This window comes from Erinaceus europaeus, chromosome 4 (assembly GCF_950295315.1).
Source record: "Erinaceus europaeus chromosome 4, mEriEur2.1, whole genome shotgun sequence".
NCBI classification, from domain to species: domain Eukaryota; kingdom Metazoa; phylum Chordata; class Mammalia; order Eulipotyphla; family Erinaceidae; genus Erinaceus; species Erinaceus europaeus.
The window spans coordinates 141,094,092-141,120,303 of record NC_080165.1 but is presented as its reverse complement, the minus strand read 5'-3'; the positions used below and the strand labels follow the sequence as shown (position 1 = coordinate 141,120,303).

The 26,212-nt window shown below is 39.7% G+C and overlaps 2 protein-coding genes across 2 annotated transcripts in view; one reads left to right on the top strand and one right to left on the bottom strand.

Annotated features, from left to right (window-relative positions):
- Positions 1 to 26,212, top strand: part of CDC40 (cell division cycle 40) — a 47,094-nt gene that overhangs the window by 4,785 nt on the left and 16,097 nt on the right. The window contains exons 2-6 of the mRNA XM_007531163.3: positions 8,825 to 8,911; positions 16,160 to 16,289; positions 22,388 to 22,471; positions 24,425 to 24,564; positions 25,904 to 26,000. Coding sequence (XP_007531225.1) covers positions 8,825 to 8,911; positions 16,160 to 16,289; positions 22,388 to 22,471; positions 24,425 to 24,564; positions 25,904 to 26,000 — 538 coding nt within the window. The remainder of the gene's footprint in view (positions 1 to 8,824; positions 8,912 to 16,159; positions 16,290 to 22,387; positions 22,472 to 24,424; positions 24,565 to 25,903; positions 26,001 to 26,212) is intronic.
- The window catches only part of METTL24 (methyltransferase like 24), a 194,147-nt gene continuing 179,728 nt past the window's right edge, over positions 11,794 to 26,212 (bottom strand). The window contains exons 6-7 of the mRNA XM_060190639.1: positions 19,952 to 20,033; positions 11,794 to 12,474 (exon numbers count right to left, since the gene is read on the bottom strand). Of these exons, the coding sequence (XP_060046622.1) occupies positions 19,959 to 20,033 (75 nt within the window). The 3' untranslated portion in view covers positions 11,794 to 12,474; positions 19,952 to 19,958. The remainder of the gene's footprint in view (positions 12,475 to 19,951; positions 20,034 to 26,212) is intronic.

Here is a 26,212-nt window from a genome sequence, read left to right as displayed (position 1 = left end):
TATTTTTAGGTAGTGAGTCTTGTCCATTGTGACTCCGTGATAATTATCAAATCTCTCCTATTCTGCTACCCATTTAGTTCTTTTTTAACATTTTATTTTATTTATGAGAGACAGAAATTGAGAGGGGAGGGGAAGACTGAGAGAGAGCAAGACAGAGACACCTACAGCCCTGCTACACCACACGTGAAGCTTTCCCCCTGCAGGACGGGACCAGGGACTTGAGCTTGGGTCCTTGCACACTGTAGTGTGTGCGCTTAACCAGGTGTGCCACCACTGCATGGCCCCCGACCGACTTAGTTCTTACACGTTCTTAACATTTATTTTCTAGACAATTATAATAACTTCTAACTGGTCTAGTGTCTGCTTTCTCCTCCCCCCTTTTTTTAAAAAAAAGTATATTTATTGATTTATTATTGGATAGTGACACAATTTGAGAGTGGAGGGGAGACAGAGAGACATTTGCAGCCCTGCTTCACCACTCATGAAGCTTTCCCCCTGCAGGTGGGGACCAGAGGCTTGAACCTGGGTCCTTGCACATTGTGGTGTGTGCACTTAACCAGTGTGTCACCGCCTGGCCCCCTCTCTCCTTTGCCTCCCAGTTGCACAGCCCATTTCTTTTCTTCACAATGCATCTGGAGTGATCATTCTAAATTCTAGTGTGATAGCACTTCCCTACCCAAAGAATAAGTTTCTTATGGAACATATTAGGCCTGTACTCTCCCATGAACTGTACAAAGCTTTGGGATCTTATTTTCTTGTTCCACTAAACATTTTACCCAGAGCCAAGGAGATAGCTTCACATAGCAGAGCTCAGGACCCAGAAGTCCCAAGATGCAATCTGGCACCACCATAAGCCAGAGCTGAGTGGTACTTAGTGTCTGCCTCCTCTCCACCCCCACTACACCCTATCAAATTACCTAAATAAATCTTTTAAAGATATTTCCTGGGGAGCTGGGCAGTGTCACATCTGATAACACATGTGGCCCTGTGAAAGGATCCTGGTTTGAGTCGTCTGTCCCCACCTGCAGGGGAGATGTTTCATAAGCGATGAAGTAATGCTATAGGTCTCTCTCTCCCTCTCCCCCTCTCCCCCTCCCACTCAATTTCTGTCTCTTTCCAAAATAAGTAATAAATATAAAATAAAAAAGATTTTGCCCATACTAATCTCTGTAAATTCCCCACCCACACTCACGCTGTCCTTCAGTCATAAGTACATAACTCCTCCTCTTTCTACCCAAATCCCCTTTTCGCATGTAGATGTAGCACTTGCTACATTGCTTTGGCTAGTTAATCCCACCCCAACAGACCCTGTGAAACCCTGAGGCCCAAAGATTGCTGTTAGTATATAGGCATAGTCTTCAATGCCTAATAGACAAAGTTCAGGACAATATTTTTGGTGAGAGAATGAATAAAATAAGCAAAAAAGAGGAAGAAAGAAAAGAAAGCATGTGGTTTGGAAATCTGTTGGATCTATTGGTTGAGTAGAGGCAGGAGAATGTTTCTAGAATTCACACCAGCCTTCTCAGTTACATGGAAGAAACTCCAGGAGCGATTATTGCATAAAAATCCTTTAGAAGCAGAGGAGGGGTGAGGACCCCTTTCCCTTCTGAAGAGATGCTGGTTCTATGGGAGAATAAAGGACATATCTTGATCTTTGATTTACAGTTTGGAGTTTTGGAGATGGTTAAGGCATCGCTTCAAGGATCAGAGCTGTTCCTCTCATTCTAGAACTCCAATTCAACCTACCTGTGTTCTCCAGTGTATGCCAATGATTAAGTAGCTTCTGGTTCAAACTTGATTGGGAATTATGTAATGAGCTCTATTGGGTTATAAGAACTGGTTATTAATTCACTTTGAAGTTAAGAAAAATAATACCTTAGGTGTACTGCACCGAAATAAAAGACTCTGGGGTCAGAGGAGGATTCAGGTCCTGGAATGTGATGGCAGAGGAGGACCTCGTGGGGTTGTGTTATTATGTGGGGAAATGTTACACATATACAAACTATCGTATTTTACTGTCGACTGCGCACCAGTAATCCCCCAATAAAGAAATTTATAAATGGAAAATAAAAGTCTTCTAATGTTAAGATATTAAAAAGAAAGAAAGAAAAGTAAATAATGCCTTTGTGTGAATCTCTACCCTTTGATTTCATCCACCTAAATTCTCAGTTTAGGAAGCTTTTCCTTTCCACTTCCCAGGGAACGAACTTCTATAAATTGGCAAATCGCCTTCAGTAACGATTGTTTTCTTATTTCTGCAACAGAAATGTGAAAAGGACCGAAAATTACATAGTACTAATTTTATTCTGAAATTACTTTGAGTTAACCAAAAAAAAAAAAAACACAACTCTTTAAACCTAGTTGATCCATAAGGTGCCCTCCACTTAATAAACTTTAATTTTTTATAGATGTAATTAAAACTGCATTACAAAGTTGTAATTCAGTGATAATTCCAGCTGCATGCCTAATTGCCGTTGAACTCCTCATGGGTATTGAGACAAGGTTGCAGTACTGTCCAAGTTTTTCTAATTAAATATAAAATTAACAGCCCTTCTTTTTATGGAGTGTTATTCAATTTGCTCTGTCATTTTAGCATGAACTAGAGACTGAGACCTATTTGTATTTGTTTTATATATATAACTATTGGCAAAGAGTAGCTCTTTCAAAATCCTACTTAGCATTTGATCCTTTTTGCGTCTTATGGAACTCTCCAAAATAATTCATATTTAGAATATGTGAAATGCCCTTAATTGGGAAAGTTTGACAAGTCATATTACAACGTGATTCTAGAAACTATTCTGTAATATCTGTTGGGAAGGCCTGAAAGTGGCTAGCTAAACTCTTGCAATTTTAAACAGTTTGTTATTAGAAGTTGATTGTCAAGAGAAGAACATGATTCCATGTTATGCGGTTTAAGCAATTTGTATGTAACCGTGTAACTTGAAGACTCCATAAGATACTACATCTAATCTATAAGGTTCTCATGTACGTTCTAGGACTCTATCTCAGTCTGCCTTCTACCTACCATCTTGTAGGTGGCCCAGCATTTGAACCCCTTTCCTTAAGAATCACAATATGAAGAACATTTCTCCCGACCTCCTATTCTTAGCTCTTGCAGCTCGCTTCCAACGAGTACTGGGGCCTGTGCTTTGGACTTAGCCAGAGAAGTACACTCTCCTGAGTTCTGATCTGAAGCTCATCCACAAAGAAGCAAAGGAATACTTTTTCAAAAAAAAATTTTTAAGTATTTATTTATTTATTCCCTTTTGTTGCCCTTTGTTGTTTTCGATGGGTTATGTTGTTTTCGCTGGGCTGGCTTCACGGGCGGGTAACAGACGAACAGAGACTCATGGTTGAGCTGTAGGCAGTATCTCTTTATTCATGCAGGACGCAGCACAATCTAAGACGAGCTAAGTTAAACTCAAAGTACAGTACCGTAAAACTCACAATGCTGTCTTTATATATACTTGCCAAGTAAGGTGGAAACAGGATGTGACATAGAGAGGGTGGAGAGAAAAGTGACTGGTGAAAATCAGAGTGTGACAAAGAGGGGGCAGATTAGGCGAGAATCCTATCACTGAACCACAAATGCCCTGGAGGGAGGGTGGAACTTGTTAACAGTGGTTATGTAAATAGAATGAAGTGGTTATGTAAATAGAATAGTGTTAAGCAGGGGGGATTTAAACCAAATGAAACAGAAGGGGTCTCATGCATACCAACAGCCCTTGTTTTTTTTTATGGTTGTAGTTATTATTGTTGTTGTTACTGATTTCGTCGTTGTTGGATAGGACAGAGAGAAATGGAGAGAGGAAGGGAAGACAGGAGGAGAGAAAGACAGACACCTGCAGACCTGCTTCACCTCTTGTGAAGTGACTCCTCTGCATGTGGGGAGCCGGGGGCTCGAACCAGGATCCTTACGCCAGTTCTTGCGCTTTGCGCCACCTATGCTTAACCCGCTGCGCTACCACCCAACTCCCCCCAAAAAATATTTTTATTGGGGTGAGATTAATGATTTACAATAAGTACAGTTGTTGGACCCTGTGTAAAGTTTCTCAATTTTCTGCAGAACGTTCTCACCCCAAGCCTAGGTCTTCCTCCACCACCTTGCACCAGGACCTGAAAGCCCCTCTCCTCACCCCCCAAAGAAAGTCCTTAACTTTGGTGCAATACACCAAATGCAGTCCAAGTTCTACTTTGGTTTCCTCTCTCTGTTCTTATTTCTCAACTGTGAGCAGGATCAGCCCATATTCATCCTTCTCTTTCTGGTTTATCTCACTTCACATGATTCCTTCAAGCTCCATTCAAGATGAGGTGAAGAAGATGAATTCATCATTCTTTTTTTTTTTTTTTACATTTTTTTAAATTTATTCCCTTTTTGGTGCCCTTTTTTTTATTGTTGTTGTAGTTATTGTTGTTGTTATTGATATCGTTGTTGGATAGGACAGAGAGAAATGAGGAAGACAGAGAGGAGGAGAGAAAGACAGACACCTGTAGACCTGCTTCATCACCTGTGAAGTGACTCCCTGCAGGTGGGGAACCTGGGTCTCGAACCGTGATCCTTACCCTCGTCCTTATGCTTTACGCCACGGCGCTACCACCGGACTGCTGAATTCATCATTCTTAATAGCTAAATGGTATTCCATTGTTTATATATACCACAACTTTCTCATCTGTTGTTGGACACCTGGGTTGCTTCCAGGTGTTGGCTATTACAAATTGTGCTGCTTTGAGTCTATGTGTACACAAATATTTTTAGATGGGTGTTTTTGGATTCTTAGGATATAGTCCCAGAAGAGGAATTGCAGGGTCACGGAGTAGCTCCACTTCTAGCCTTCTGAGAGTTCTCCAGACTGCTCTCCACAGACATTGGACCAATTGACATTCCCACCTGCAGTACAGGAGGGTTCCTTTACCCTGAAGTCTCTCTAGCATTTGTTGTTGCTATCGTTGCTAATGTATGACATTCTCAGGAGTGAAGTGGTTATCTCATTGTAATCTTTATTTGCACTTCTGACAGTCAGTGACTTGGAGCATTTTTTTTTTCATGTTTCTTGGCCTTTTGGATCTCTTTTGTTGAATATTGCAAGGAATTATATATAACTTATTTTTACCAGAGCACTACTCAGCTCTAGCTTATGTTGGTGTGGGGAAACTGAGCCTGGGACTCTCAGGCATGAGAGTCTCTTTGCATAACCATTATGCTCTCTCTGCCTACCCCCCCCAAATACTTTTAAGTGACAGTGCTGGCCAATATTTATCTAATTTCAGTGGTAGTATCCACGGCAGCCATAGCAGTTAAGGTGGACTGTTCATCCTTCCTCGACTCTTTGGTCATGGCTGCTTTTTGAATTCTGATTCCATCAGTGTACTTTCACTTTTTCTGCCTATTTTCCAAAAGTGATATTCGTTCTCCCTCCTTCTCTTTCTCTTTCTTATATGTATATGCATATATATTATTTATGTTAATGAAAGATTCAGAGAGAAAGAAACAGAGACAACACCAGAGTACTTACTGATCAGCTCTGGCTTTTGGTGGTGCTGGGGTCTGAACCTGAGAACTAAGGAGTCTCAGGCCTGAAAGTCTTTTTGCAGTCTTTGTCTCCCCAGGCCCCAAAACTGATGCTCTATCCTTGGCACTGCTAGGAGGAAAAAAAAAAAAAAAAGGATCCAGTACTGTTTAATCAGTCTGTTCTGAGAGGATTTCATTTGCTTTGCAATTAAGAACCTTGACTGATACATCTGCTAGCAGTTATTATTATTTTTATTGTTGTTGTTAATTGGGTCTTTTTAACATAGTTCACTGTGTACTTTAAATTCTTCCCTTTCTATTAATACGTTGGGGCAAGTGACGTGGTCTTGCTTAACGCCTCACAGAAGTGTTTTAAGGATGATATGAGAGAACATCTCTAATCCTGGTTCTTTCACTGTAAAGCATTTTTGTTCATAATATTACCTTTAACTTTATAATTTACTTAAATTTATATTGACATTTTTCACTTCCCCATTAGAATATATCCTACACAAGAGCAGAGATTTTATTTTGCCCATTTCTGTAGACCCTGGTATATTGCCAGTAGACCGTCACTGTTTGTTGAATGGACAGGCGCATCTACAGTTCCCACACCTGTTTTCTGACAGTGTCTGTGCTCCTGACTACATGAAGAAGACTTCAAAACCCACCCTGGCTACCAACGTCTCTGACCGTCTCTTATTATCTGTCACCTGTCACCCATTCTTATCTTTGCCATTTCTGTTTCAGCTTAAAGTTCTCTTTTCAAAGGTTCATCTTCTCACTGGGTCCTGGGCTGTCTCCCCTCCCTCCTCTGCTGGTGAGTCCTAACTGCGGTTGTCTTCACCTTTCCTTGTCTTTCTCTCTACTCACCTCTTCCCTCAAGCCTCCAAGTGACTACATTTTTCACGTAAGTCTTTCCAAAAGAAGAGGGAAAAAAAACCAAACTTATCCTGAAAATGCTCCAGTCTGCCACCTCATCTCTCCTCTTCTTTAATCGTCTTACGTTTTTTGAGAGTAAAAAAATATTAGTCTTGTTTTGCTAAATCCTTAACTGTATCTCTTCCCCTTACTACTTTGTCTTTCCTTTCTCTACTCATTACCAAAACCTCTCTAGCAAAGATTTCTTGTCCCATATCTGGCAGATTCAGTAACCTTTGGTTAATCTTCTTCATGTCTAAGTTGCACATAGATCTGACTTTTCTTTTCTCAATTTAACATTTATTGAACATGTGCTAAGTGTTCTACATTCTACTAAGCGGTGAGGGTATAAAATGTAAATAAAAGACACGTGCAATAAAGTCTATACTATCAAAAGTGCTGTGAGTGTCTCAAGATGCCCAGGACTATAGACAAAGGTGCAGTTTTCCTCAGCAGGAAAGGAGACTAAAAGTAGGCACTAGGTAATACAGGAACGTGAATAAGGACCAGAGACCGCAGAAGCATTGCCAGCGCACACAAAGTAGGAAAGTGCTTGGTATTTTCTTTAGCAATCGGCAACTAGGGGACCATGCATTGGTGCGCTGTCTGAGTGCACATGTCACCATGTACAGAGATCCAGGTTCAAGCCTCCCACCCCCATTGCCCACCAGCGGGGGGATGCTTCACAGGTACTGAAGCAGGCCTGCAGGTGTCTCCCTTTCTCTCTCCCTCTCTTTCTCCTTCTTTCTCAGTTTCTTTCTGTCCTATCTGATAAAAAGGGGGGATGATAAAATAGCTACCAGGAACCCAGGATTCACTGTGCCGACACTGAGCCCCAGCAATAACCCTGATGACAATTAAAAATCAGCAAGTAGTTTTCAAAGAAGGCTGTATTAGACCAGATGAAAGCTGTTGGAACAGAGTAGGCGAGACGTGCTGGAGCCTGAACAAGGATAGAGGGCTTCAGTGTGTGGATCTCCCACAGCACAAGACTAGATTTCCGCGTGAACGAACCAGACACCAGTGTGACCAATTCTACCGCAGAAAGACCCCGGCAACCCTACTACTCAGGCCTTCCTGCCTCCACATCCCAGTAGGCCTTTGGAGAAGTAGTGCAGAGGACTGCAGTAATATCAAGAGAAGGAACTCACAAGAGACTTGGGGTGTAAATTAAAGTCATGAGAAGAACATGCTGAGACAAAGACCCAGAGAGTTTCAGAACTGAAGAGGGAATTTAAAGGACTCTCTCTCTGAAGAATAAGAGAAACGCAGCAGCCTGATGAAGCATGCTTTTGGATGTGAAAATTTGGGACTAACTCTGTGGCAATGATGCCACTTTTCATGTCAGTTTTCTAGTTTGACTCTTGCATCTCTTCATTTGCCAGTGTCATTGCTGCTGCTTCAACACCCTGGCAGCATGGCCATATCCAGCCTTTGTAGAATTTGTAGTGTTACTTTACATTGCATTGTATATCCATGAGAAGTCAGTTGAGCAGATGACCCGAACAGGGAGAGTTCTTGGAGTAAAGAACATACTTGTGCATACTAAATCCAACTTAAATAGCTTGTAAGAGGAGGTAGACAACACCCGTGTCCAGTGACAGCTATAATGGAGAAAAATCAGGTAGGGGAAGGGGGGAAGTGGGAGAAAACTGAGTGGAGCCTTGAAAGAAAAAGAAAAAATTATGAAGGTATACCAAAAAAAAAAAAAAAGGACATTCCAAGAAGAGAGTACAGAACCCCCAAGGCAGGATTGTCCTTTGAGTAATTACAGGAAATGAGTGCTGAGCCCTTGAAGCAGGAATTAAGTGAGCACAGACCTAGGGTTAGGTGAAGACAGGACGTGTTCCAGAAAGGTGTAACTTGCTGAGGGTAGAATCTCAACAACTTCGATTCCGCTTCTTCCTAATGGCACTTTTGGGATTCTGACTTTACCAAAACATAATTTGTAGATGGACACCCTTCAGATTTCTCAAAATGTAACTTGAATGCCCTGTGTTAAAAGAAAGACAGTTGATACTTGAATAGCATGTTTTCACTGCGTGAGTGACCTGGCGGGACACAGGCACACCGGAATGCCCTGTGAGTTTACCCAAGGAGTGTTAGTCTCTCCCATTAGTTTAAGACTTAAGTGGTATTGACTAGTTCAGAATTTTTTTTTATTTGTTCAGGTGGTATAAAATTGCTGCTCTGAAAGAAAAATAACTTTTAACTTTTAAAGCTATTGTTTTTACTTAATCTGTGATTATAAGAATTATAAATCATATAGAACGAATGTAGTAATCATAAAGTTGGTATTTAAGTAGCTAATGTGACCTTAATATGCCTTGGGATAATGCCTTGTCATATTTTTAATGTTTGGTTGTTTCTTCTTCTTCTTTTTTTTTTTTTTAGGAAGATTTGGAGACTGGAGTTCACCTTGACCCAGCTGTGAAAGAGGTTCAGTATAACCCTACCTATGAAACCATGTTTGCTCCTGAGGTAAGAAAGCAGGTTTTATGTAACGTTCTGCCTCTTATTGAGGTCTACTTAGGTAGATAAGCATTTGGTGAATTATTTTAAAGTTTCCTCACAATTGTATACAAAAATAAAATTTTAGGAATTATATCTTTCAGGTTTTCAAAGACGTAAAGAATTTGCTTTTATGAGAGTATTTAAAATACTCGTTTGCTGCTTATCACCTCACCTGCAGCTATCTGATCACTTGCAAGTATGTCATCTGAGAAAGGAGCTCTAGTAGCGCTGACAAAGTCTGGCTCTTTGTGGTGAGGCAGCTCAGCACCTTCTGGGCATTGATAAGAGAACATTATCAGTTAGCCATCAGGGGGAAAGTGTTGTTTTTAGTATTGATCTTATGGGTGCCTAGTATATTGGAAACATCTTGTTACAAGTACTGTGGTTACACACTAGAAAGAAGTGTCTTACTAACACGGCAACTGATAAAAAGTGATCACAAAGCTTACTACCTATTTGGAATAAGACATAATTAGTTTTTCTAATTTAATGAAAATATTAATAAAAAAAGAAAGTAGTGAAATGTGTGCACTTAGGAAAATCTTTTTTAAAAGGTTAAATTTCTAGACCTTCTGCTTTTAAAAAGTGAAGAGAATGTTTGCTTGTCAACCTAGAGATGCCAGAGAATTGCCGTTAGAAAATGTAAGACAAATAAAATTTCAGTAGCAAGGTCACGTAGGGGCTTTTGAGAGTGGGAGATGGGGAACAACACCTTTCTGTATCGTGGAAAAAGAGGTGCTTTTCTGGTTTTCATTTTTCTGGACAAAGCGAGGTATAATGAAGATTATTTTCGCCTTAGTGCATTACAAGGTCAGATTAGATAATGTGCGAGGTGTTCTAAAGAATCTCTCTGGCACAGAATAAACATTTAATAAATGGTAATTTTGGTTATTATATATAGTGATACTGTTGGCATTAATGACTAGGCAAGTTTTTCTGTGGGAAGACTCCAGGCAGAAGGGAACAACATGATTCAAATCGTAAAGGATATATATATATATAAAAAAAAGCCCAGGAATGGCTTAGTCATCAGCACGGGAGGGCACAAGGTACAGCTGGAATGGTTTCACAGTTGTACACAACTTGTCTCCTGCTACAGGAAGCTTTGGGTGTCAAGATCAAGATTAGGTCTTGATTTAATATTTGGTAAAGAGACTTCCAAGGTTCTTAAGTGTGGGGAGTTGCTTAATCACAGGAGAGTTGGCAGAGATGTTGATGTGGTAAGAGGTCTGCTCGTGTTTGATGAGGTCTCTCCAGCCCCTTCTGAATTTATTTCTTTGACTTGGCTTACCTGTCCTTGTACGTGTACACACACACATGCTTTACTACTGTATAGTGGTGCATGCCCACACACACACACACCCTTTACTACTGTATAGTGGTGCATGCTTGGCTTACCTGTACTTGCATGTATACACACACACACACACACACACGCTTTACTACTGTATAGTGGTGCCTGCCATATACTCTAGTGAGGCATTTAAAACTCATTAATATGCCTCATCTCATCCCGTCTCCACCACAACCCTGGGAAGTAAGTACTCAACCCTCTTTTATAGCCCAAATACCAAGTCTCCAATTTGAGCCTAGATCAGTGGTTTTTTTTTTTTTTTTTTTTTGAGAGAGACTAGAGTACAGCTCAGTACTCACTTTTGGAGGTCCTGGGGATTGACTGTAGGGCCTCTGGTGCCTCAGGAATGAAAGTCTGGTGCACTACTACTGGTTTCCCCAACCCCAGAGCACTCTTGACAACTCCTGTAGACTAGGAAAACCAGGGGGGCCTCTGCAGGGTATAGCCCTATGCCTTTGACTTTTATAGTTCAGGAAATTGAATATACTGGCTGTTTTATAAAATACTGTCTCTCCCTCCTAACCACGAACTTTTTCTAAATGGTATATACCTAGTTACTGAGATCCACTTTTGTAAGTTATAGATAGAATTTGAAGACATGTAGTCATTGTTTCAGGTCTATTGATTTTCTTCATTTTACTTGGTCTTTTTAGACCTGCTTACAGAAGCATGTGTTTTTTAGGTTTTCCAAACCCATAAACCTCAGGGAAATTTTCAAGCTTCTTAAGATAATAGTACTTTGGGGAGTCAGGAGGTAGTGCAGCAGATTAAGTGCACATGGCGCAAAGTGCAAGGACCAGAGTAAGGATCCTGGTTCGAGCCCCCGGCTCCCCACCTGCAGGGGAATCGCTTCACAAAGGTGAAGCAGGTCTGCAGGTGTCTACCTTTCTCTCCTCCTCTCTGCCTTCCCCTCCTCTCTCCATTTCTCTCTGTCCTATCCAACAACAATGACATCAGTAATAACTGCAACAATAAAACAACAAGGGCAACAAAAGGGAATAAAAAATATTTTTAAAAATCTTAAAAAAATAATAGTACTTTTTGGAATTGGAAAAATATTTTCTTTTCATTTTTTATTAGTGATTTGCAAACTGTGAAGATAATAGGGGTATGATTCCACACCATTCCTGCAGCCGGAGTTGTGTGTCCTCACCTCTCTCTCCAGTGGAAACTGCAATAGTTGCCCCAAGGTCACAGATATGTTCTGACTTTATGCCTATGTCTATATATAGACATATTTCTTCTTATCCATCTTTTCTACGGTGCTGCCTTCACTTCCTTTCTTCTTTTTTAAATTTTTATGTTTTATTTTTCTATTTTAAAATTCAGTGCTTTAATACAAGAATGGATGACTTGCTAAAGCAAAATAGTGGTATTACATTAGTATTAAATATTGATTTGTGTGTGTGTGTGTGTGTGTGTGGACTTAGTTTACAGTGGAGAACTCATCCCTCCCCCAGTCTTTTGCTTCGATCCACTACACCTTGTCCAGTCCACATTTCACGCTGTTCCTTCCCTCCCTGTCCCCATATACTAAGTCCTACTTTTAAGTGAGATCATTCGGTATTGGCTTTCTCCTTTTGGCTTAACTTGCATAACATGAAGGTTTTTGTTGTTGTTGTTGTTTTTATGGTTTTTATTAGTGATTTAAGATTGATTTACAAAAATGTAAGATACGGGAGATATAGTTCCATACAGTTCTCACCACTGAAGTTGTGTGTTCCCAGTTCCCTCTACTGGAAACCAGTGGTTTCCCCGATGTCATCAATATGGGCTACTTCCATCTATGCCTATGTATTTTCTTAATTTTTTTTTTGTACTGTCATTTTCCCCAACAATCTGACTTCATTTCCTTTCTAAGTAACCCCTCCACCTATTACCACTTCCAGGTGTCTTTCCTTTTTCCCTCATCTCTCTCAGATAAGAGCAACCGTGTCTGACTTCCTCTGGTATTTTCCAGATTCCCTTCCCATTCACTGATGGTGTAAAAACAAAATTCTTGGTGAAAAATGCTTCGGGTCCTGGTGGAATGGTGGTACGGAGCCCTCTGGTCTACTTATCCTATCATTAGACCAAAAATCTTTTGGGGGTGCAGAAAGGGAGTGCTGGCTGCTATGACTGCTTCTCCACTGGGCATGGGTGTTGACAGGTTGATCCATACCACCAGCCTGTGGAACTGAAAATAAATATTTTAAAAGTTAAGAAGGAAGAAATGCCAATTACTGTTTAAAAATTGGCTGTAAGAACGGCTATAAATATTGTTTGGATGAATTTTAAAAATGTAAATGTAAATTTAAAAATGTAAATGAAGAAAGAGATTCAGCATCATGGAACCTGCACTGTTTAAATTTTTGTATACTGTTAACATTTAAACCACTTTTGTCTTACAAGATTGAAGTGTCCTGGCAATAAAATTGAATTATGGTTATCTTTTTCAAACCTGCAATAGTAATAATGATAATAATAACTGCTAATCAGTACTCTCTTCACTTTACATTTTGCTTATGTCTTAAAACTGAGGACTGCAAGAAATCCTCAGTGAAAGCCCAGAACACACTTAAGTGTATATTATTCTTTATTCAACAACTTAGACTTCTTTCAATATGTAGATTTATGGTTATTTCATATAGTTTCTTTTCACTGTGATGAATTCATTAATGTAAATTTTCCTTTCATAATTCCTATGATACTCTGAAAAACTACTAAGACATTTACTCTCAAGTATTCTCTTTAGTAGAAGCTTTTGAGAAGTTCCATCCCATAAGATACATGGCTCTTGGTTTTACCAACCAACATCAGCAAATTGAAAATGCTTTTCTTCCATCCATGTCAGTAAATTGCTACTTCAGTCAGGTGAAGGAACATCGGTTCTTTCAGGTGCTATAACCCTGGAGGGACCAAAAAAAAAAAAAGCATATATGTGTATGTTTTGGTACAGAGAGATTACGGTTACAATAGACTATATGGTGTCTTCAGTCTTATCTTAACTAAGAGCTATTAAATATTCATACTTGATTAACTTCAGTGGATACTTAAGAAGAACACCTGATTACCAATGTACTCGTAAACTCATTTAACTGTCAAGTGTTTGGAAATCTAGTTGTTGTTTATTTGTTTATTTTTCTTAACAGACCACTGCTCAGCTCTGGCTTATGGCAGTGTGGGGGATTGAACCTGGGACTTGAGAGCCTCAGGCATGAAAGTCTCTTTGCATAATCATTATGCTATACCCCCACATATAAATATTTAGATACTTTAAGGATAACACATGCAAGATATCCTTAGCTGTAATAGGTGCATCAGTATTCACATAGAAAGCAAAGTTCTCAATACTGAAACTTGTTCTTTAAAACATAAGAGCCGGGGGTGGGGCGGTAGTGCCACAGGTTAAGCGCACATGGCATGAAGTGCAAGAACCGGAATAAGGATCCTGGTTCGAGCCTCAGCTCCCCACCTGCAGGGGGGATGCTTCACAAGTGGTGAAGCAGATCTGCAAGTGTCTTTCTCTCCCCCCCTCTGTCTTCCCCTCCTCTCTCTTGTTTGCTTCTGTCCTATCCAACAACGACATAAGTAACAACAATAATAATAATAGCCACAGCAACGATAAAAACAACCAGGGCAATAAAAAGGGAAAAAAATAGCCTCCAGGAGCAGTGGATTCGTGGTAGCGCAGGCACCGAGCCCCAGTAATAGCCCTGAGGCAAAGAAAAGAGCCGAGTTTAACATGATCTGCAGGAAGAAAAACAATCTGTCAAATTGTAATAAGATAAAGATGAAAATTATATTTTCCTTCTAAAAAATGGAAAATAGAAACACAACCATTGGAAATTTATTGTATGAGTAACAGTAAAGGTAATGATGGCTTTTATCTTTTTAGGTTCTTTCCTTTCGGAAATATTAGTGCTACTCTGCAGATGGTAGCTGACTGTAGCAGGCTGAGCATCTAGGAGATTTCCTTCTTATATGATTTTGTGATCATATTTTAAAGTCATTTTTAAATGATTTCTGATTTTGTAACAGATGTCATGACGGAATGAAGGCAGCCATACTTCATTCAGCATTCTAAATGTTCTCCCTACATTTCTACCCATGCTAGGATAAGAAGCATTTATACAGGCTGCAGAGTCTTGAACAATCTTCTTATAATTGAAAAATAAATAGTAATACAAACTTTATATACAAATGAGATTTTTTTTAATTTTGAATAATTTTAAATGTAAATATGGGAGCTGTCAATAGAAAATAATAATTTTCATGTGAAACAGATCTAACATTTAATTTAGATGTTTGCATTATGTGATATCTAAAGAAAGCAACAGAAAAAAATAATGGTTTAGTATTTGACTCTGAAAGTCTATCATAAGTAAAGGTGGTTTCTAATAGTAGTGACTTAAGAAGTTCTAATGTTAAAATATTTCATCATAGTAGACCTTCCAGAGTTCAAATAAAAATATACGTTCTAACGTCACTATTCCCCAAGTGGGAAGCTCACATTAGTCTGTATTTTAAAACAGAAAAAGAGTTCAGTTTCCCTAGTGCTTTCTATAACAGCATTAAATTAATAGCACATAATATATTTCATTGTAAATTTAACTCATTTTTGAAAGTTATTTATTTCAGATGTGGTAGAATGGAGAGAAGTCATAGCACCTTTTGGGAACAAGGGATTCAGCCTAAACTCTACCATTTGAGCTATTTCTTGATAAGCTCTTTTCTTTTTCTTTTCTTCTTATTTTTTTTTAAGTTAGAGACTATGAATATAAGTTAAAGAAACATGACATAATAACATGTTAGACTAGGGTTCATTTAACCTTGGTTCTAACCAGGTAACAAAACTGTTGTTTCTAAAATACTAAATTACTTCACCTTTGAATATTTTCTGTTTGTCATCACTGAGGCTTCACCATCCCAGGCCTTCCCCACTCCAGGATGACTACACACACACACACACACACACACACACACACACTCACCCTCAGAATCTTCCCCCAGTAGAACCAGGCACTTGCTTAGGTGAACTGTCTTGCCAGTCCAACCCTTTTTCTTTTTAACTTAAGGTTGAGAACCTCTCAAAATGTCCAGGACTTTTGTACAAATCAAATTAAGTAACATTTGGAAAGTCATTCTGGAAAGTTCTAGCTTATAAAGCAGTAGGTTATAAGATTTCTGTTTTGTGTAAGACTCCCATAGAACTTTTCAGAATGGAGAAATTCAATTTGTATTGGTAACATTTTTTTATTGGCTTTTTCAAACACTGTACTTTTTTTTTTTCCACTTTACCTTTACTGGCTCTTTTTCTGTCCTCCACTCTCAGTGTGATTCTGATCCATCCCCGCCCCGCCCCCCTTCATAAATGCTTTCTGTTATGTCCAGTGCTCTGAAGGACTAAGGATTCTCAACCTTCCACCTTTGAGGAACTCAGAATCTAGTGAGAGATGTGGTTTTTATTTTGTTTGTTCCTTGTGTTCTGTTTTTAATGCCACTGTGCCATCATTGATGGAAAAGTCACCAAAATGGCCCTGCACATGGCTTCTGTGGCACTGAAATGCAGCAGCCAAGAACTCTTTGACTGTTGAGCTATTGAAATGTAATGACTATGACTGAGGAACTGAGTATTTCAATGAACTTAATTTAAATAGCCACATTGTAGTCTTGCCAGTGAGATAGGCTCCTCTCCAGTCCTGGCTAACACAGTCTTAATCACTTATTGCTTCGTTGTGCTACATATGGTGAACCTAACCCCAAAAAGGCTAATTGGCCTCTGGTGGTTTAAAGTTGAAAATAAATCGTACGTTCTGTATTCTACCATTCTACCAACTGTGCTTTGATTGCTTCGATTGTTTTCTCTTACAACATTGCAGTTTGGACCAGAAAATCCCTTTAGGACACAGCAAATGGCTGCTCCCAGGAATATGCTCTCTGGATATGCTGAACCAGCTCATATCAATGACTTTATGTTTGAGCAGCAAAGAAGGACTTTTGCCACATATGGTAAGGGGACAAGATGTAACACTTTCAAGTTTGACTTTATCAGACAACTGTGGTTTTGTGTGGATGGATTTTGTCTTCTGGTTTTAATATGAGCTAATCTGAACTCCTACAGAAAGGGTAGCATGTTTTTTACACACATAAGTATTTCATCAGTGGCAAGGCGGACTAATAATTATGGCAGGCACTCTGAATTCACTGTGGTGTCCAAGCCCTAGAAATACTCTGTGGTCTTAAAAACAGAATATTCTCTACTGCACTTGAGAACAAACACTTGACACTGAATCTCCATTAAAACTACTGGGTATATTGCTGTTGAGGTTGGTAAGGGATTTGAGAGTATGAATAGGTTACATTTTTATTTTGCTCTCTGGTAGTAGTTGGCTTTACTCTACTCCTCCACCCTTGCGCTTTAAAGTTTTCTGAGTGGTATCAGGACATAGAATGACCACAAATACTTAACATTTATATAGATCAAGAGGTGGGGACATTTTTTTCTGTTAAGGGCCATTTGGATATTTAAAACATCAGCAAAGAACATACAGAATTACCAACTTAAGAATTAGCATTATGGGGGTCGGGCGGTGGCGCAGTGGGTTAAGCGCATGTGGCGCAAAGCGCAGGGAAAGCGCAGGGACCTGCGTAAGGATCCCGGTTCGAGCCCCCAGCTCCCTACCGGCAGGGGAGTCGCTTCACAGGCGGTGAAGCAGGTCTGCAGGTGTCTATCTTTCTCTCCCCTTCTCTGTCTTCCCCTCCTCTCTCCATTTCTCTCTGTCCTATCTAACAACGAATTGCGTCAACAAGGGCAATAATAATAACCACAACGAAGTTACAACAAGGGCAACAAAAGGGGAAAAAAAAATGGCCTCCAGGAGCGGTGGATTCATGGTGCAGGCACCGAGCCCAGCAATAACCCTGGAGGAGGAAAAATAAAAAAAAAAGAATTAGCATTTTATATATATATATATATATTACTATTATTATTATTATTTTAAACTCCTAGATTTATTGAATGTTAAGTCCCCTCCCCTCTGTGGTTGCCTTGGCAGGGCCAGACCCAATGATTTCACAGACCGTGTATGGGCCAAGGCTGAATGTTCCCCAGCTCTGATATAGATCTACTTTTCTTAAATGATCCTAAACCAAGAGTAAGTGTTTAAAACTATTCAGTTAACCTTAGCCTTTAGTCTAGAAGTGAAATTAGGAAAAGAAAGGAAGGAGGGGAGGCAGGCAGGCAGTCAGGCAGCAGGCCTGCCTAATCCCTTTCTCATTAGGAGGCGGGGCTGGCCAGGACAGAGGTTGAACTTTATTGAACTAAAGGAAACAGTGGATTTCAGGCTATACTATATCAGGCAACCTGGAGTAAAAGTAACAGTCAATTGCAAATTAAGATAATTTTGTTCTGTCTTTTTTGGGAGATGATCTTAAAATTGAAAGCAATGTGTTTGAATTTATTAAAGTTAACCAACCTCAGGTCTAGTAGTCTTTTTGTTCTTCTTCTTCTTCACCTGCAAGTACTATACAAATATAACTTCAGTTAATTTAAAAGCCTTGCCCTTTTTAAAAATAAATTATTTATAAAATGAAAATATTGACAAGACCAAAGGATAAGAGGGGTACAATGCCACACAATTCCCACCCCCAAAACTCTGTATCCCATCCCCTTCCTTGATACTTTCCTATTCTTTAACCCTCTGGGAGTATGGACCAGGGTCATTGTGGGGTGCAGAAGGTGGAAGGTCTGGCTTCTGTAATTGCTTCCCTGCTGAACATGGGCGTTCACAGGTTGATCCATACTCCCAGCCTCTCTTTCTGTTTCCCTAGTGGGCCAGGGGTCTGGGGAGGCGACACTCCAGGACACATTGGTGGGATTGTCTGTTCAGGGAAGTCAGGCTTTTTTTTTTTTTTTTTTTTTTCCATAGAAGGTTCTTCTCTAACTTGAAAATTGTGGGGGGGGGGGGGTTCTTCTCTAACTTGAAAATTGTGAGTTTACTAAAGCAGTGCTCAGCTCTAGTTGGGGGATGGGGGGTGAGTTTACTAAAGCAATGCTCAGCTCTGGTTGGGGGATGGGGGAGTGAGTTTACTAAAGCAGTGCTCAGCTCTAGTTGGGGGATGGGGGAGTGAGTTTACTAAAGCAGTGCTCAGCTCTGGTTGGTTTGTGGTGATGAATGGGATTGAACCTGGGAGTTTGAGGCCTGTGGCATGAAAGTTTTTTGCATAACTATGATGCTGTCTCTCCCACCTCACCCTCTGTCACTCTTAGGCTCGAATGTAAGATTATGAGGCTTTTCTGTTAACTTTGCAAAGTAACAGGGATAAAATATTTCTTATATCACGTACTAATTTTATCTTTAAGACATAAAAGAGATGGCAAATGAATTCAGTTTTGTCTTTCTTCCCATTTTTAAGTAAGCATAGCAGTAATGCTAAGTGTATTATTTTTGGAAGATCTGTATCATGCATTTAGACTATCAAGGGGCCCACCTGCAGAGACCTTCCTTATAAGTGAAGATAATTTCCCGTCAGCCCTTTACAGTTTAATTTTAGCTCTCATTTAGGATTTTTCTCCTGACTCCTTCATCTTCCAATGATGCTTCTCCCCCTTCCCCTCTCCCGTTTTTCTCCTCGGCTTGTTGGGGCTTGTTGGCTCGGTCTCTTGCTAGTTTTGTGACCAAAAGGAAGGTTGGGCGCGCTGGCTGCTGCAGAGGCCAGTGACTTAATCAAGAGACAAGGGGTGGTGTAAGAAAAGCAGATTTTAATCAGGTGATAACATCCAAGATAATAGACTTTTAAGGCTGAGGATCAGGGAGAGGTTGCAGGTGGGCAGAAGCACAGATCTGTGGTGACAGATTGACTGCCAGGGGTTAGCGGGCAGCCTCTAGCTTCTTCAGAAAGCCACGCTGATGAATTCCTCAGCGAGTTCCAGCAAGGCAGCTCACCTAGGGGGGTGGCTGCTTTGCTCTGCATGAGACCTGGGTTCAGGCCCAAGCTCTGTGCACTAGGGGAAGCTTCAGTGATGCGGTCTCTCTCTCTCTCTCTCTCTCTCTCTCCATATATATGAAAAAGGTGGGCTAGAATGGTGAGGCCCCAGTGAGGACATAAGTAAAATTCCTCAGATAAGTTTCTCTGAGACATGGGAACCTAGAGGGAGTTACAGTTTTATTCGTAGGAGCTCTTGCTTTGAGAGTGGCTTTCCCTGTAGCCTCAAAGTTGACCTCATCCATAATAAGTCTGTCATTTTCCTCAAGGTCAGCTAGATGTAAGTTATAAGAGGGAAGGAGAGGAGGGAGAGGGTAAGGGGGAAGAGGGAGAGGAGGGAGAGGGGGAACATGCATAGAAAAAGCAATTTTGGGAGTCCGGCGGTAGCTCAGCGGGTTTAGTGCAGGTGGCGCGAAGCACAAAGACTGGTGTAAGGATTGCGGTTCAAGCCCCTGGCTCCCCACCTGCAGGGGAGTCGCTTCACAGGTGGTGAAGCAGGTCTGCAGGTGTCTATCTTTCTTTCCCCCTCTCTGTCTTCCCCTTCTCTCTCCATTTCTCTGTCCTATCCAACAATGACACCAATAACAACAATAATAATAACTACAACAACAATAAAACAAGGGCAATAAAAGGGAAAATAAATAAATATATTTAAAAAAGAAAAAGCACGATGGAATTTGTAGTACCTGCTCACTAAAGTTCTTCCATGGAGCTTCTCATTTGGTTTCGTCTCTGTTTCCTTTCACCCAGAATTTTCTCTAGAGCAACCTGTGAAAGTAGAAAATAACTTTAAAATAAGCATCTCTCAGTTTGCCATAATCTATTATTAGCTAAATCCTATCTTTAAAAAAATTCGGAAAATTCCTTATTCACCTCTTAAGGTAATTTTTAAAGTTCTCAGCTGAAGATTTATAATTCATGTGAACACTTGGGTATCACCTGGCTTTCAAAATGGTTCCATCTTCACTGTTCAGAATGTGTCCAGTGTACATAGAAACTGCATGCTTTCCGAAATGCGATGAGTAGCACAGAATGTGTGAGCTGTTTTCAGTATTAAAAACAAGACAGAGAATTATTTCTGTGAGAGAGAGTGAGAGCAAGGGTGAGACCAGATCACTGCCCAGCTCCAGCATACCACTGTTCCACGGGTCGCCTCCCAGGGACAAGCTCCCAAGCCCTGGACTTTAAGGCTAGACTGTCCCTAGACCTCATTATTTTCCTTAGAGAAATTCCCTGAAGCCATTTGAAGGATACAAATGTTTTCAATGCTTTTGTAGTATGTTGGGTTGGGATTTTATGTGTTTCCTGACATATCATGTGAGTTGTAGGCAGAGTAATAGTCTAACTCTTGTGAATGAGCAGGAGTTTTATTAAAACTGACTTTACCTAACAGTTATCAGGCTAGCACCCCCCCCCCACTGAAGAAAATGCTAATGTGAATGAAATCACATAAACTTCTCTTAAATTTTTGTAGATCACTGAAGGCCACGTTTATTCATATGTGATGTAAAATATGAGTTTTGTTTTTTTTAACTTTTACCACCAGTTGACTGATTCATGCTATTAGATACCCTTACATCTCTCACCGAGGAAATAGAAGCGTTGACTTGTGAAGTAGAAATACATCATTTTTAATTGGGAGGGTAGACTGCTTATACTGAGTGGCATTTTCTGAGTAATAGCTAGTTTTTTAAAAAAATATTATTATCTTTATTTATTAGATAGAGACAGCCAGAAATTGAGAAGGAAGGGGAGATTAAGAGGGAGACAGACAGAGAGATACCTGCAGCCTTGCTTCACCACTTGTAAAGCTTCCCCCCTGCAGGCGGGACCAGGGGCTCAAACCCAGGTCCTTGCTCATTGCAATATGTGCACTCAACCAGGTGTGCTACCACCTGGCCCCTAATAGCTAGATTTTTTTATGTAGTTTTTCTTAGCATGTTTCTTTACTAATAAGTTAATAGTTTATATGATTTCATAAACTAGGGCATGCATTACCTAGTACCACAAAGAAAAAACAAGGAAGTGGGAGGCAGCTCACCCAGTGGCGAGCATGCTTTCCATCTGTGAGACCCTGGGTTCAAGCCCTGAGACAACATGGCAGAGCGTGGACAACATGAGGGTGCTCTGTGGTTGGTGAAGCAGTGCTGGGATACCTCTTCTCTCTCCCTTTCTATTTCTCTCTCTCCTGTCTCTGTCTCTGTTTTTGTCTCCTCTCTTTCACTGTCAAATGAATGAAGAGTGAAAAAAGGAATGTTGAGAGGCTTTTTTTTTTTAAGATTTTATTTATTTATGAGAAACATAGGAGGAGAGAGAAAGAATCAGACATCACTCTGGCACATGTGCTGCCAGGGATCAAACTTGGGACCTCATGCTTGAGAGTCCAAAGCTTTATCACTGCGCCTCCTCCCGGACCACACGAGGAGATATTTAGGAATGATATATATGTGTATGAGGCCCTAGACTCATTTCCTATTGGTGTTAAATGAATAAATAATAAACCGCAGTTTGATGTTACTGGAGAGTCTTTGAGACCCATAACCTCATATTCCACTGCAGTCATGAATATGGCGTTCATGAAGCAGTCTGAGATTAGGGTTGATTTTTATAGGTAGAAGGGGCTGAGGGGGAAATAGCTGTACCAGCCAGTGGTACACCTAGTAGAGCACGCATGTTACAGTGCACAAGGACCTGGGTTCAAGCCTCCATCCCCCACCTGCAGGGGGGAAGCTTCATGAGCGATGAAGCAGGGCTACAGTTGTCTATGCCTGTCCTCTATCTCCTCATTCTCTCTCACTTTTTGTTTCTCCAAAATTAATTAATGAATTAATTAATGAGCAAGCTTGAAAAGACACAAATTTCACCATCTGAGAAGGAAAGTATGTAAAGTCAATGATTTGTACTCTTCTGTAATGTCATGCACCTGAAGCATATCCTGTTGTAGTGTTACTTCAGTAAGACTTTACTAAAAATGAAATGATAATTTGTGGGTCAAGAGAGACAGCTGGAGGCGTGAGGGCTCCAAGTTCAGTCTTCAGCAACACCATAGGCTAGGACTGAGAGCAGTACGCTGGTAAAAAAAAATAATCAATAACAACGATTTCTTACTTCTGTCCTTTCAGGGTATGCACTGGACCCTTCTCTAGATAATCATCAGGTGTCAGCTAAATATATTGGTTCTGTAGAAGAAGCTGAAAAAAATCAAGGTAAGATATTTGAAATATTTTATCTCAGATATTTGTACCTGCAGCTAGTGTGTTGTAGATAGACTGTTTTAAATCATTTTTTTTAACTTGAGATAATATAGTGATATAATTAAGAGTCAGGGGGTCTAGAACTATTGCAGGTTAGAGTGTGCTTTTAGAGCCTGTTTTAGCTACTGTGTTTTAGCTACTTACTAAGTGTGCAACCTTGTAGCAAAGGGTAGGACCTATTATTTCAAATTGTTAGGACTACTGACACAGTGCCAGCTCTGTAGAACGCACCCAGTAAGTGACTAATGTATAGCTAACATTAGCATCATATTCCTCAATACTACAGTCAAGCTATATTTTTATAGACAAGAAAGAATTTCATTTACTTACCTTTAAAGGATAGCTTTGAAGGCCAAGTTTTGAGTTTGTGTTTTAAAATGCCTGTGCTCATATTTTGCATTGACTAAAAGACAGTGCATCACAATACTCTAAAAGCTATTTTGCCACAAAATTCATCGATCCATTTGAAATCTTATCCACAACATGTCCATTAGAAAAAGAATATTCAGTGGCCTAGCATGTGGCCCAGTCAGTAAAGCGTTGGATTCTCAAATAGAAAGTCCTGAGTTCAGTTCCTAGCACTGCATGTGCCAGAGTGGACCCTAGTTCTCTGACTGATAAGTAAACAAATAAACAAACAAACTTAATGGCGATAGATGTGTGTTAATATAGGTAATGTTTTACTTTAAGGAATAAAACTTAGACATTGGCATAGCTAGATTTTCAGTTAAAGTGTTTAATTGTGACCAGGATGCCCAAGGCTTCTATTTTTCCCATTGCTCGCACATGGCAGGCATAGGGCATATTAGACCCACTGGCCACTTATGGCTCCACCAAGGGACAATTTTGGGACTCAAACTTCAATAAGCCTAGGATTTTTTGTTTGTTTGTTTTTTATAACAACATTAAGCCAATATATTTTTAAATAATTTTTTTATCTAGCATTTTCATGTAACTTTTTCTAGCCTGAAAAATAATGTGGAAAATAGTGATTACCACGTTTTGTTTTTATTTATTCATTCATTCTTTCTTTCTCTTTTACCAGAGCACTGTTCAGCTCTGGCTTGTGGTGGTGCAGGGGATTGAACCTGGGACTTCGGAGCCTCAGGCATGAGAGCTTCTTTGCATAACCATTATGCTACCTACCCCCCACCCGGCTAATCTTTAAATTTGTAATTTTGTATGACCCATGCATGCTATTGTAAGTAGTCCTTAGAAGAAAAAAACTTCCCTATCCCCTGGTATGTAGTATGCACCCTCCCACTGGTCAAATCATTCTCAACTAGACATACTCTTTTCTCTTTTCTTTTTACTTCTGAAATTTATGATATTAGAAGCTGAATTTAAATTGAGATGACTTAGAAGAAATACTAGATACTTGTGGAACTTGGACTTACATCACTGCATTACAAGTAAAGCAGATAAATTATTAAGTACTGGATATAATTTACTGTAATTCAATTTTGTAGTGATAAATTTTAATTCTTGCTTTCAAGAGTATGTTTATTGTTATTTAGCAATGTTGTATTTCTGGGTTTCTTTCAAAAGTTATAAATCCACTCGGACAGATCTTTGATTGACTGAAAGATTGTGTCCCACTGCAGGAGAAGATATCTTGGTCTTGCCTTAAAATCTGCTATCCAAAATATGCTAGTGGTAGAAAGTTTGTTGCCCAAAAAGTTAAATCCTTTCTTGCATAGCATTAGTTGTTATGATTAAGGAGATCTTATTTTTTTTAATAAAGCTTTACCCATTTTTGAACAATTTTTTAAATAAATATTTTTACCCAGTGGAACAGTTTTTTCAATAAAGTTTTACCCAATTGAACAATCACATACATATAGAAATATAAGTAATATATGTACTGCTGTGCTGAGAAGATACCCATATTTTCCCCCAACACAGGTTTAACAGTATTTGAAACTGGTCAGAAGAAAATAGAAAAGAGAAAAAAGTTCAAAGGAAACGACGCATCTAATATCGATGGCTTCTTGGGGCCATGGGCGAAATATGTGGACGAGAAAGATGTGGCCAAGCCTTCGGAAGTAAGCTTTGGTGCTTTTCATTTCCCATTCAAGTGCATGTTGTGTCTCAGAAGAAAAGCTACATGAATGAATCTCAATTTCCTTGGAGAGTGAAATGACTCCCTAGAATTTCTTGGAGTATAAAAACACAGATTTCTTTTTTTTTTTTCCTTTGGAAGACTTTGATATATTTATTTCTGATTTTCTTTTTCCATACTTTTAAAATATAATACTGAATAACTTTAATTAAAATGACCTAATAATGCTACTAAGCTATAACAACTGCTTTTCAACACTGAATGTTCAGACAGGAGCTACAGAATGAGCTTTTCTGTGATTTTTTAAATCGTGTGCATTATTTCTTCATTTAAGCATATACATATGTATAGTTTTTTAAAAATAATCATTTGAAATTTATAAAGTGAAACTTCAAAGCCCTACTCTCGCCCTCCGACTCCAAATTCCTTTCTGAGGCAGTCACTTGTCTGTGCATTGAGATAAAGTAAGGGCTCAAGAAAGTCCTGTAGTCATGAAGCTTATCTTTGTATCTTAAATCCCTGTGTCCGTGGTATACATATGCTGCAGTTGGTTTATGTTAAAATCATCTTCTAACTTCTTTACTATAAAGATTCACTATTGCCCCACTTTCCTCCCACTGTTCCTCTCAGAAGAGCAGTATCCCATGTCTAGCCATTGTTTATATGACTATGTAAAAGATTTTTACTGATTCACAACACCGTGTACTAAAATTCACTTTACATTCTGGCACTAGATTTTCCTGATTGTCTCTTCATTTGCATAATCGGTTTCCCTCATCTTCCAGAGTATGGGTTTTATATAAAATGAGTTTGAGAAGTTTTAAACGCAAACCTATTATATGTTTAATGCCATTTTGTAGTATGTCGAAAAGCTGATATTGTTACCCTAGGAGACACACTTGAAACTATTGCTGCACCAAAAAAGTGAGCCACATTGTATGGAATTTGAACCCAACTTTGGGGATAGGGTTCTATGACAATTATTTACAATTCACGAGTTGGGCTAGACTGCACACTGGCTAGGGATCTGCCTTGCTGTGCACATGACCCAGTTTTTGAGCCCCTGCTACCCTATGGAGGATGCTATGGCCTTAGAGGAAATTCTAGTGCTGTGGTGTCTCTCCTTCCGTGTGTGTGTGTGTGTGTGTGTGTTTGTGTTTGTGTGTGTGTGTGTGTGTGTGTGTGTGTTTCTCTCCTCCCCTCACCCCCCCACCCCAATAAAAAATGTACCCATAGTGCTGAAATCACACATGTGAGACCCTGGGCAGTGGCAGCGGCAGAGACAGCAACAGTAATAATATAATCCCCTCTAATTTCTTCAGGAAGAACAAAAAGAGTTGGATGAAATCACAGCAAAGAGGCAGAAGAGAGGCAAACAAGAAGAAGAAAAACCTGGGGAAGAAAAGACAATTTTACATGGTAAGATTTTTAATTTTATCTTTATGATAAGCCTTCAAGTAGTTACTATTCTCTTTTCATAGGCTAGCAGTGCCCTTACTAATGAGCTGCTAGTGGGCCGGCTGGTGGCACACCTGGTTGAGAACACATGTTACTGATGAGCTGCTGTCATTTGTCATATTAAGAATTCTGTTGAATGATTTGCTTCACAAAGAAATTGTAGCAAACCTTTC